Source organism: Trematomus bernacchii, unplaced genomic scaffold (assembly GCF_902827165.1).
Source record: "Trematomus bernacchii unplaced genomic scaffold, fTreBer1.1, whole genome shotgun sequence".
Taxonomy (NCBI): Eukaryota; Metazoa; Chordata; class Actinopteri; order Perciformes; family Nototheniidae; genus Trematomus; species Trematomus bernacchii.
This window is the reverse complement of record NW_022987767.1, coordinates 2,325,784-2,339,704: the sequence shown is the minus strand read 5'-3', so window position 1 is coordinate 2,339,704 and position 13,921 is coordinate 2,325,784. Positions and strand designations below refer to the sequence as shown.

At 38.7% G+C, this 13,921-nt stretch overlaps 1 protein-coding gene across 1 annotated transcript in view; it reads right to left on the bottom strand.

Moving 5' to 3' along the window:
• LOC117496699 (carbohydrate sulfotransferase 8-like) overlaps positions 1-13,921 on the bottom strand; it is a 228,138-nt gene that overhangs the window by 168,004 nt on the left and 46,213 nt on the right. Inside the window, exon 2 of the mRNA XM_034148430.1 lies at positions 4,153-4,346. Within this exon, the coding sequence (XP_034004321.1) occupies positions 4,153-4,312 (160 nt within the window). The 5' untranslated portion in view covers positions 4,313-4,346. The remainder of the gene's footprint in view (positions 1-4,152; positions 4,347-13,921) is intronic.

The following is a 13,921-nucleotide window of genomic DNA, read 5'->3' as shown; positions in this document are numbered from 1 at the left end:
TCTGTTATTTGTCATGAAAATCAAATACAGGTCGTTGATTTGTACGTGATGTGTATGTTTTGTTTCCTGCATGTGTATTTTTCATTGTGAATGGCTCTTTGTTTTCACCTGACACGGTGCCTGAAAGCTTCTGACAATCAGGGGGAAATTAGAGGGTCAGAGAGATTCGCCTCTAGCTGAGTGGCTCTGTTTGCTGTGCGATGTAACACTGCTCTGATATTTAAAATGACTCACAATGCTGTTGAAACACAGCAGTGTCGCACCTCAGTTGACTTTAGTGTATGTCAAGTTGAAGGTTTTATCCCCAGAGAGCCATGCTGGACCACAAACACATTGATTATTTACAGCAGTGGCAACACGAAAAATGTTACTCTCATTATAGTTTAAAAAAAAGACAACATCACCCTGATGATGTCAAAAAGTCATCAATATGAGTTGAAATATCACCACTGACGATGTGTGTCAATATATTTGAGTCAAAGTCCATCGCATGAGCTGTTCCAACAACAACAACAACAACAAAAAACTAATCCTGCTCTCATTTAGAGTGTAGTACACGCCAAAGAGGCACATAAGCAAGCAGCTGATCTCTTGTTTCTGAGACATGAAGCAGCTTAGTTTCACACGCTCAGGACACTCTTCCATCACGGCTGCTTAAACCCAAATCTCCTTAATGCTGAGAGCCAAGCAGATGCACAGTAGGTCCCTTTAGAGGACCCTGGTTCGACTCATTTGGAAATTGAATGGTAGACCTCCCTCCATCTCTGTGGAAACTCTGACCAAACGACGACTGGCTGTGCTTTTGGTATGAATTGTATTGTATGGTTAGGGCTATGGGCTCACATCAGTCCTTAAACAGTGAGCGTCAGGTTAACTAGCTTTGTTATTTATTTATTAAACAGCGATAATACAGCAAGCACACAACCAGTGGTGATCTGTTACACAGTACAACACTATATCATAATAAAGCTCAGACCATAACAAAGCTTCCTCTGATCAGAGGTAATCAAGGTTCAAGGTTCAAGGCTTTCATTGGTCATAGCTACAGTGTAGTTATGACGATGACAATCTTAGGTCACAGGCTCCTCCAACAGTGCAACTCAACAAAACAGACAAACAGAAAAGAAATAGTGAAATAAACACTGAAAAAATACGAAAAAAAGCCAAAGTTGGAGAGGAATGCAGCCATCTTCACCGGCGCATTCCTGAGTTTTGCAATGCAACCATTGAGAAAAATGCTAAATGTTATGCTTAGTAATGCAAAAGTCAATGCAAAGTTAACCTGTTAAGCCCTGAGCCTGTCAGGTCTCAGGCTCGAAAATGACATTCCCAGAACAAATGACCATATTGTCCCTTCTAAAAGGGTTAAATTAATAATCTTTTTTCTCAAAGTAATGATAAACCTGTGAGTTGGATGTAGAAAAGTCAGAATCAATATAGATGTTTTTTATTTTAAAGAAAATTCAGATTTTACATAGTAAAAAACTGTAAATGATAGTATCCGTCCAAAAATAATTTTTTACTTATAGTGAAATCCACCCTTGGATGATGGGTTAGTAGACTAAAAGCTTTAGGAATCCAAAGTACAACATATAATAAGTACCCTGTATCAAGATTGATGCAAAACAAGTGACATTTGACCAGTGGCGAGCCGTCAGGGCCCTCTAGGCCCTCTGTGAGGGCCTAAGATATTCCAAAAAAAAATATTTAAAAACATTAAAAAAATATATATATTTTTAAATATATATTTTTTTAATATTATTTTTGTTATATTTTTCATTAGTTTTACCGAAAAAAAACTTGATTTCATAAAATAACATTTCCAAAGAAATAAATCCTTCGAATCTGCCTGTTCAGTCTCTGTTGTCAGTTACTATAGCGGGCCTCTCTGCGATTCACAGAGGGCCCGCTATAGTAACTGAACGAGAGAGTAATGTCAAATGACAGTACAATTGACCAATCATATCTTCCCTCTAAATGGGTGAGTTTTATTATCGCGGACTTTATGACGAGTTCCGCCCGCTGTGAAACTTTTCTTGTTTCCATAGCAACAACAACTTCCTGTCAACAGCGTGAACTCGCCTTCAAAATAAAAGCATGCCAAATTACACTTAAGACATACAACTGCAACGAAAGTAACAAACACAATGCAATATCATTTTCAATGTCAAAGAACACAAATTGGGTTCACAGGTGTTGTTTTGTGTGGTAGAGGGTCGCTGTCATTGATGCGTTTTGCACCCTGGGCCGTTGTTTTGATATTCCGCTGAAGTATACGCTGTGACGTAATAACTCTTTTTTTTTTTTTTTTCGAGGGAAGGGGTGGGGGTCAGAGGGCCTAGGTATAAAGCTCACGGCTCGCCACTGCATTTGACCTTTTTAGAGACATTTAGCAAAAAGAAACCACTTCTGGGGTCATTTGGGTGGATTTTCCATATTTCTGGCCCCCCTTGCTCAATTTTGATGGTTGACACCTCTTTCTGACCGTTAGAGCCAATATAATCGAAGGGGGAGTCCCCCACACACACACGTTGTGAAGAGAAAAGGTGGGGGCTTCGCGCATGTAATTTTCAATCAGAGTGAACCTATCTCTAGCTTTGACATCTGGAAACGGAAAAGCAGTTTTAATGCTTATGGATTATCAGAAATCATTTCAAAGGGACACAGACACATTAGATTAACCTATGGATTAACTTCAGCAGCGTTTTTATCGTTTTAATGCCATTGAAGACCACTTTGGAGAGACTACAGAGCCAAGGTAAAAATGTTAGCATTTTTAGCTACCTAGCGTCACCTGTTTTGATGTCCGTTTTTGCTTATAACGTCGCAAATACCTATAATTCAGTGGTAATGTCGGTGTCAATAGATTCTGTGTCACCTCACGATGTAAATCGATGTGTTGGATGTGGTGAAAAGATAAATAATAAGGTTTTGTGAGTGATTTTCGGTGCAGTAAGGTGTTAGCATTTTTTCGCTCGTTGCTAATTCAGAGGCTCAGTGTTAGCATTGTGGGTTTTCTTTTGAAAAAAAAAAAAAAATGGTCAGTTAGATGAGTTTCTTCCCGTTACATGGATATAAAACATTCATAGTTTTATTAAATGAACATGCCCTCAGACGCTGTTTCCTGCAAGATGTTGCGGCAGTGCCCTGGTTCCGGGGTCTCTCGGGCTTAACAGGTTAACCTGTTAAGCCCGAGAGATCATTCGTATAGTAAAGAGGTCAAAACATGAATGACCATAAGAAACAATACATGTACGTAAGTTGATGTATTTAGGTTCATCTTGTAGCAATCACTATCTCTGTTTCAGTGGCGAGCCGTAAGCTTTATACCTAGGCCCTCTGACCCCCACCCCTTCCCTCGAAAAAAAGAAAAAAAAATAGTTATTACGTCACAGCGTATACTTCAGCGGAATATCAAAACAACGGCCCAGGGTGCAAAACGCATCAATGACAGCGACCCTCTACCACACAAAACAACACCTGTGAACCCAATTTGTGTTCTTTGACATTGAAAATGATATTGCATTGTGTTTGTTACTTTCGTATGTCTTAAGTGTAATTTGGCATGCTTTTATTTTGAAGGCGAGTTCACGCTGTTGACAGGAAGTTGTTGTTGCTATGGAAACAAGAAAAGTTTCACAGCGGGCGGAACTCGTCATAAAGTCCGCGATAATAAAACCCACCCATTTAGAGGGAAGATATGATTGGTCAATTGTACTGTCATTTGACATTACTCTCTCGTTCAGTTACTATAGCGGGCCCTCTGTGAATCGCAGAGAGGCCCGCTATAGTAACTGACATTCAAACAGAGACTGAACAGGCAGATTCGAAGGATTTATTTCTTTGGAAATGTTATTTTATGAAATCAAGTTTTTTTTCGGTAAAACTAATGAAAAATATAACAAAAATAATATTAAAAATATATATATTTTAAAAAAAAATATTTTTTTTTAATGTTTTTAAATATTATTTTTATTATTTTATAACAACCAAGCTGAGATTGAACAGTCTTCATTTTAGGCATGGTTAACACCCTCTAACAAACTACTAACAGTGCTTTGTCTTCATTTGTGGCAGGTGTATGCTCCTCTTTCTATCACTCTCTACAGTGTGGAGGTATATGCGGTGTTGGGGGGTGTAGGGTGGACTAACCTGGGTATTGCTGCTGCACCATCTCTGACAGATCCCTCTGGTGGATGAAGAGCAGCAGACCTCCAGCAGCGAACAGCAGGAGGAACCAGAGGGAGCAGGGCAGCCTCCGTCTGCGTCCTCTGAGCGAGTCCACCCCCATCTTCCACTTCATCCACAGCATGACGCGCCACACCCAGACACCCAGGAAACAAGTTCTGGAGGAAATCAGAAGAAAACAAGTAAAGATAAGAGGAGGGAAGGTCAGAAAAAAGCGGAGCGAGGGAGACAGAGTGACGGCCTGAATGTGTGTTCGCATGTTGCTACAGGTGGAAATAGAGCTTATTAGTTATTTAGAGTGACTTTCTTTCTCTTTGTCACCATCATACGATCCCCTTTTTAACTTCACAACACGACACTATTAGCCAATCACCAACCAAGGTAACCCCCCCCCCTTATGACCTGAATCTCCTCCTAGAGCACCATTGTGTTCTTTTTAACCAAATATCTCTCAGAGGGGCGTGGGGAGTGGCTCCTTATTTTCATCATAAAAAAATGTCATCTGTGGAAGCCGTAGTACTGTAGAAAGCTTTAAAGGTGGGGTAGGTAATTTCGGAGAAACCAGCTCGAGTGCGCTAGAATTTGAAAATACGCAACCGGAGAAAATCTGCCACTTCCTTACAGAGCCCCTCCTCCAACACACACGAACGCACACATGACCAATGAGGGCACGAGATAAGTTTGTGCACAGATGGAAGGCTGACAGGCAGGTAGGCCATCCAGTTATTTTAGCCGGGCCGGCTCAGATGATTGGTCGTGCTTTTTACAGCGCTACGGCTTCCACAGATGACATTTTTTTATGGATTTTTTGTCAAAGCACTTAAAATATTCATTACTATCGGGATGTTAAGAGCATTCCATGGAATATAACAAAAAGTGTATCTCGAGCCGGTTTCTCAAACTTACCTACCCCACCTTTAAAGAGGTAAATCAATATAGTGTTACAAACTAAAGTTGTTTAAAAAATGACAACGAAGACAAGATGTGCCGACACCTAATTCCTCCAAATAAAGAAACGTGTTTGTGAGGATGCAGTTTGGTAAACACGTCTCCAGTTGGACTTCGTAGACCAACTCGGTGCTCTGTACATACAGCAGAGAGACCGGAGCATCTGTCTGATAATTAATATGCAAATGAGCTCCGCTGACCACTCAAGCATGTGTTGTCATTGCAGGAAATAAAATTGGCTCTGTTTCCGAGGTGGTGTCACAAACCTGACTTTCACATTGCACCCTGCGATAAAACCTGAAGTTGTAAATAAGCTGCAAATGAATGTAAAACAATAAATGTGACATGGTTCATGTTGTGATTGAATATACAGTTATTTCTGTCAGGATTTCGGTTTTATTGTCACCTGTTTATACAGATGATAAAGTACAGAGATGATGAGATGTGAAGTACGCAGATGATTCAGAAATCCAGAGAGGCTTATAAAAATGTCTCGCCAAATAATCAAAGTAACAAACAATGACATCAAAAACTCAGGGGAGGAGAATGGCAAAAAGGAGTGTGCTTGTGTATTGTATTTGTATTTTAAGAAAGAAAACTGAAGAGACAATGATGGAGGGTTATTTTGTGTTGTATACACCACATCTTTTTTAAATAAGTCATTGTGGTTTAGCTTTTTGCTGACGTGAAACTTTGCTTTTGTCCTTTAAACAGTGCAGATGCAGCCAAATATTAAAATAAATAAACACTGAGGGCTTGTTATTGACATGTTAATTGAGAAAGGTTATACGAGATGATGGAAGTCATGTTCATTATGGTTGCATTCCTGTAACCCACAGTATTGGCCTAGTAATGGACACAAAGCTGTATTATATTGCAAAAGCACTTTATATGATGTTGAATCAACCGGTCATTTTCCTATATATGTTCATGTGCAATTCCAACTTTATTACTTTTATTTAGTAGGTCAAATTATAGTTACCAGGAGAAAAGCTGAGGGCAGCTCAGGGGTCCTACAGGTGAAACGCAGAAGAAGTAAAGGCATCACTTATTACACCTAGTGGACAGGGATGACGTATTTACCCGGAAGTAAGCTGCGCTTGGGTTCCCTCGACAAAAAAGCAACGGGATTTCTCCATAGGATTTTGGAAAATAGCTCGAAATAAGGTCTGTGGAAAACGAACCTGTTTGATAAATGCACGTTTTGTTCAGCCAGATAATATCCACATGTCTACCCTACTTTTATAATTTTTGAAATCATAAATCTAATCGCCAGAAGCAAAATGCTAACGTTATGCTATAAACGAACTACAGCAGGGTCGCACGACTTCAATGTCACGACTTGCAAAAAAAGTTGAAGCGTTTGTTTGAACAGTTTGCAGGAGGCAGGTACTTGCTTTCAAGCAGAACAGGGGCAAACAATCTTAGCGGGAGTGTTTACGTGTTCGGCGTAATGACGTACAACGTCCTCGACAACTTCTGTAGTCCTATTCAGCCACTTGGTAACAACCATCGTTTTTCAGACACGTCAACTCTTCAAAAATCACCAGTGGGGTCACTGCTGATGTATTTAATGTCGTAGAACAAAACGTGATCCGTCTCTTAAATTTGTGTCAACCACAGACCTTATTTCCAGCTATTTTCCAAAATCCTATTGACTCTGAGATGAGGGAACCGGTAGTGGTAAAATGCTAACTCACTTCCGGGTTTTAGGACTTGTCACTGCACCACTCTATTATGCAGCCACGTTACAGGGATGTTGGTAAGCTAAAGTGATGAGTAGTTGTATACAAACAGTGACAAGGATGTACATTGTATATCCAAAGTAACAGCAGTAATACAGATATGAGAGTTATGTCAAAGTTTTATAATAGCTTCACCGGATAAATGTTGAGTGTTTCGTGTAAAACAATGCGTCACATGCTAAATTACATGGCTTATGCCTGTAGTGTTTATGCAGAGACTCAACTTTTTAGACCTGGCCGAGAGCATCAGCCATGTTGCAGTGATGTGTTTGTGTATTTCACAACGAAAACAGTAAAAGGATTTTGTTTTAAACGTATGCGCGTCTGAGAGTCCCTTTAGTGTCCATGTGTGCAACACATAAAACATCTTTCACTCAGTGGAGTTAATAACACATGTTCCATTTTATAAAAGGCTGAGGAAATATGTTCTGTTCTTTCCCTAATCTTTAAATCCTGAGCAACAGGGGGGATGGAGCTAATTAAGGCAAACTTAAAAAAAGGTATGGCGTGATATTATGCAAAAATGCATCATTGTGTGTTTATACAAGAAACTGCTGGGAATAAATACACATACATTTCTACCTAATTAATGTACTTTGTTTTGTTGGCTGGTCATGCATAGTGCAGTTTCCATGCCAACTCAGGTAGTAACTAGGGGACTGTCGTAATTGGCCGACATTTTTATCCCTTTGTGTTGTTACTTTGGAAAACATTTGAATCAGTAGACCTCTATTCATTTTATTAAAGCCATAATACTCATGAAGGTCGACAGGTGCAACGCTCTACAATCACTTCAATTAGGGGAGTAACGCACCGCAGTTTCAGAAACAAAGCTACTATAAAAACACAAATGTGCCAAAACACATGCAAATTAAGAAACATCTCCACCAACTTCACGAAACATGCACAACTAAAAGCGCTGCATCAACAAAACACTGCAAATAAAAAACCCGCAAGATGCTCAAAACTTATTTTTCAACAGATTATGACCTTTAACATCCCAGTGTCGCTCATGATGATGGTACAAAACAAGAATATAACCATTTCATAGGTAAATAATCCACGTTTCACTTACATTTCCAATTTTTTAAGGTCTTACCCATCAGTATCGTCACCTTAGTATTGTATAACATATTGGGGTCAGGTAAACACACGTCTGTTTCATTTTTTAAAGTGCTCAAACTAAGAGTCACATTTATTTTCCTTTAAATCTATTGCAAGCCCAGGCAACGAAGCACAGACTCAGCAAAGTGTGAAAAGCATGTATTTGTGTCACTGTTGATTTTGTTCATTTGAAAAGAGTGGCCTTGTTTTCTTAGCCTCAAGCGAGTGTTTGGTTTCAGCAGCTCCTTTTATATTTTTCAGCTAAGTCTGTGTAACACAAGCCTCCTTACTGTCATATCGCTGTGGACATTTTACTTATCTGTCTACTTGCACTTTTACTTTAAGTCTTGTGTATTTCCATCATACTAATATTCAAAACATGAGTTACAATGTGCCACTTGACAATTACAATGACAGAGTAATGTGGGAATCAGCAAAATGACACAAATGGAAGATCAGATACACAGGAATACAAAAATAATAATATATATATATACTTTAAAAATAACAGCTGTAGTATTCAGAAAGAAACCCAGAGATACCGTAATAATACATCTAAAACGTTCAAACAATACAACACAATTTCAGCCTGTATAATAATATCAAAAGAGATGTGCTTGGTTACAGTATGTTGTGTTTTTAATTGGTCTGCCTCCTCTGTACAATGTAAGATTGTTTTTTGATGTATGCCTTTCAGGAGACCATTGCATTTGTCTATGCACAAGAAGATAAACACATATGTTTCAGTTTCCTTTAGGCTCAACACTACATTGATCATCAACACATCCATCTTCTACCGATTATCCGGCTAGCAGAGGTGAACTTCACAGGAAACCTATTTTGGCCCCTTGTATCTTTCTTGAGGACCTAAATTGATCAATCTTTCTTAAAGAAGACGAGCAATATTGGATGTTCTTACTACTGTAATAGTGAAAATATATGATTAGGAAGAAAAAAATGACAGCTAGAAAAATAAAAGGTCCTAGTATAGACCCCTGGGGCACTCCATACTTCCCCATTGAAAAGGTAGAAATTAGTCACACTCAATTAAAAACAGAAAATCAATCAGGAGGTGAAAGCTTCAAAGACCACCTTGTCCATTTATGAGAATGCCGTGATGAACTTGATCTTAAACTAAAAGTTAAACAGATAAAAAGTGGAGCGTAAATGTATTTATTTCCCATAAAGTACCGTTCAGTCTCAGTGTTAGGATGCGGTCTAAAACCTGAAATACTTCAAATTTCATTTCTTTCTTGGGGTCTGTCTGGCTGTTTATCACTGTATTAAATTATGTCGTAGGGCAGAGCAGAACAAAAAAGCAGTCAACATTATCTGAAATAATATAACAAAAAGGTAAAAACAAAACACAATGCAACTGTCACGACTTGACACCGACATCTCATTATGATCAAACAGCGCTTCGTTTTTAAAAGACATCGCCTTTGTACTTTACTTCCAAACAGATGTATACGCCAAGAAATGACATAACACGTCACATTTTTATGCAGGAAAAGAGCCTTTCTGTGTCAGACTGGAAATGGAGAGGGTTGTTTTTTTTATGTTTATGAATAATATACATCAATCAATTACTCTTTTTAGTTTCAGGTAAATACAAATCATGGCAGACAAAAGGATGTGCTGTTTATATACAGTACATGTCTACAAACACCAGTAAAGAAAGTGTGTAACTGATGTATTTTCCAACCTTGGCCTAGTAAGAAAAACGTCTTAATGAATTCAAACAAGCTTAAATTAATGCTGAATAAGCTTAAGATTGGTAATACCTTGAATGCATAATTTATTACGAGCGCTTTAAGTAAACGCTGCGCATGTTCCCTCAAGTTGGTGAATGTTTTCTAAAAGATGTGCATGTGTTGTCAAGTTGTGTTATATTTACATCGTTTTTGAAACTGCAGCACATATCACACAAGTGTTTTAGGCAGATGTAGCACTTGTTGGCCACTGTACATTTCTCCTAATTAATCAACCTCAATACTACACACTGGTCCTTTAATCTAATGCTACACTGGCTACAGGATATGGACTCAATAGCGGGGTGGTATATTTACACATAACAAGTGTGAATCACACAAATTTGAGCTGTATTCCCACAACATGCATTGGCAAAGAAAGCACACTAAATCTAATATCTTACAGTATATCTGATCACCTGCTTCCTCACAATGGTTGGGAGTATTTCAGATGCGTTTTTGAAACTGCGGCACATTTCACACAAGTGTTTTAGGCAAATTTAGCACTTTTGCACCTGTCTGCCACCTTTTTGCTAATTGATAAACCCTAATACTACAGACTGGTCCTTTAATGCTACACTGGCTACAAGATATGGACTCAATAGTGGTTGGTATACAGTATATAAAAACAAAAACGAGTATGAATCAAACAGATGTATATAGGCTGAATTCCCACCAGAGGCATTGGCATGGAAAGCAAACTAAATCTAATATCTTACCGCATATCTGATCACCTGCTTCCTCACAAAGCTTGGGAGTGTTTCAGATGTCCCAGAAAGATATTCTGGGTCTTTGAATACCATTCATGTCTAGTTTAGTGTCAGTGAACAGTGAACAGTGTTGGCGAGGAAACAAAAAGAAATGGAAGCCGCTGGCAGGCCTGTTTCATTAATTAATGATTACGTGCAAGGGAATTTGACGAGGCTGGGAATGGGAGCCGGTATATAGGATCATGTTCAAAGCATTGTTAATTGTCTTTCTTCATGACAGCCGGTGATCTCTTGGATGAATTCAAACATTCTTCTTCACAGTGCTGTGATGAGCCCAGGCAATCAGTGTAGGAGATTAACGACGGCTAGCTATTTTACGCTCCTTTTCATTGATAGTAAAGGTCTGTAGATATTTATATTTAAATAAAGGGTTCTCCTATTCAGCAGCAAGAAGGAAATACCCACGTAAACGAAACCCTGACTACGTGGACGGGAAGTAAATCCTTACTTTATCATACATAATTATTATGAAACATTTAAATAAACATGCATACAGTTTTTACCTCACATTACATAACTGTTACGACCCTGGGTCGTTATGTCATGTGTGTGCGGATATTTTTTCCCTCCTCCTGTGAGAGTCTGTGTGGCTGTGTGTGTGTGAGTGAGCAGTGCATGGTGCCCGTTTGCTGATTGGCTGCCTTCGACAGGCTGATTGGTCCACCTGAGGAAACAGGAGCATTTAAGCTGCAGCCATGCAGTTCCTCTGCCTCTCTCTCACCGACCTCTCCTACTCCCAACTCTGTGTCTGGGTAGACGATCTGGTCTGCTGCTGTGTGTTGCTAAAGTTACCGTTTACCGGACCCTGTTGTACATTTTTGTAACTTGTAAAGCTAAGCTAATTCAACCTGTTTTGAGGACATGCTTTGTTTGGTTTAGGAGTGAGAAACCCTTTTTTGTTTGAACCTTTTTTCTCCTGTTTACTGGTAGGAGTTAGGTAAGAAGCCTGTACTTTATTTTGTTTTGGTTAGGCAAGTTTAAGGAAAACTCTGTAAAGACGATTTTTGGTTGTTATGTTGGGGTTGTCTCACCTCTTTTTGAGTTCATTAAATCTCAAAAAGCTGATTTCATGTGTCATTGACCATTTCTTGGGAGTGGGAAGAGTGGGGAGAGGGCAATTTTGTGCTGCGCCTAGGTTCCCCTAGGCCTGGGCGTAACATAACATTTCATTAAAGGTATGGTAGGTAAGTTTGAGAAACCGGCTCGAGATCGCTAGAATTTGAAAATACACAACCGGAGAAAATCTGCCACTTCCTTACAGAGCCCCTCCTCCAACACACACAAACACGCACATGACCAATGAGGGCACGAGATAAGTTTGTGCACAGATGGAAGGCTGACAGGCAGGTAGGCCATCCAGTCATTTTAGCCGGGCCGGCTAAAATGATTGGTCGTGCTTTTTACAGTACTACGGCTTCCACAGATGACATTTTTTCATGGATTTTTTGTCAAAGCACTTAAGATATTCATTGCTATCGGGATGTTAAGAGCATTCCATGGAATATAACAAAAAGTGTGTCTCGAGCCGGTTTCTCAAACTTACCTACCCTACCTTTAAGATCGCAAAGTGACTTACTATAAGTGCAATAAACCATAAAGATACAAACTCACAAAAGGAAAATGCCCAAAAAATCACTGCAAATAAGCTCAAACATTTACGTGCCGATGCATTTCTTTCAAATGGGCTTAACTCTTTGAAAACAATTATTTCATTTAAGCTATTTGTATTGTATTTGAATGTCACAGAGAGATGAAGGAGGTACATTTTGATTGCATCTTAACTTAAAATCATTTGGTAATAATCAGCTCATTAGGCATTGCCACCTGTATTTATGTAATGTGTACCTTTGTTTTAGGTGTGGGGCATTATCCGATATACTGAACAACAGCTGCTGCTTTGCATCCATTCCCAACGCCATCATACTGTTTGGAATAAAGCCAAATGAATAATTAAGGCGCAAAACAAAGGGCATTATGTATAGCTATTATTAGGTACTGTATGTTATGTAATGTACCCAGTACCCAATTGCAATACATTCATTGATTAGATATTTATTTCTGTGTTATGCCAAATATTTGGTCCACGTGAAATCGGTATTACAAAGCATATTCTGGTTTTCATGTAAGAAAAAAGTCCCCACCAACAACTCAATCAGTGACTCAAGTGAGCTGGCCACATGTTACCTCTTTTTCCTTTGTCTAGAGAGAACTGGATACTGTAAAGATTTCACAAGCCAACAGCCATCTTGTGCATAATCTATATTTACAAAATCAATATGTATTTTTACCTTTCCAAACAAAGCATTGTTCACTATAAAACAAACAGCAGAAGACAACACAAGAGACAGAGATCCGCTTCTCTTTTCTAAATTAACATACAATCCAGATTTAACAGTGGAAGGTTTATTAACAGATCAAAAGCGAACACATCCTTTAAGACAAATAATATATTATCATCTGTTCCATATTCAGCTTTTATCATCATTAAGTGCTTACTTGTAGTCTCTACTCCTGTATGTTTCTCCTTGACAAACACAGATTCTTTCAATCCTTGTTATTTAAGACAAAGCTTCACTAATTCCAGAGTTGCAAAACAGTTTGGAGAACAACAACAACCAATAGTTTATTTATCCCAGATAAACATTTTCCTCGTCAACTTTCTACAGGTACACAAAACAACAACTTTGATCCAATAGCGAAAACTTGACACATTTTTATAACACTGTAACTACTTTTGTAATGGTTATAGTACCATAAAGTTATATATATTTGTTTTTGAAGTAGATTGGTCTATTATTTGAGTGAACTTACTCAATCTGTATATTTTGATATTGCATATTGTTTAGATACTCTATTGCTCTATTGTTTATAGTGTATCTATACGTTTACGTTATTTTTGTATTCTATTTTTAAGTTGTGTGTGTTGCCTGCAAACATGCTGACAATAGAAATCCCAATTTAGGATGAATAATAATATTGCACAATTTCTATTCTATTTTATTTGTATTAACTTGCCCTATGTTATCTGTTTTATTGTGTTGCACTGTTGGAGGAGCCTGCGACCTAAGATTTTCATTGACATTACTACACTGTAGCTATATACAATAAAAGCCTTGAATCTTGAATCTTGAATCTTGAATAAAGTAAATCTAATCTAATCCAACAAGAGTAAATGTAACCCGTTACTTCCACCCCTGTTCAGTTACCAAAGTACCTCCACACTGAACCCCCCCGGCTCTCTCAGTGTGAATCTGTGTGACGGTGACCTGCTCTGAGCCTCCGGACAGACTCAGGCAGAGCAGGTGATGACAGATCCAGCACAATCAGACATGCTCAAATATAACACATTATAACACATCCTCGCCATATCATGTCAGCGCAGTACCTGCCACAGGCGCTGCAGAGCTGCACTGCT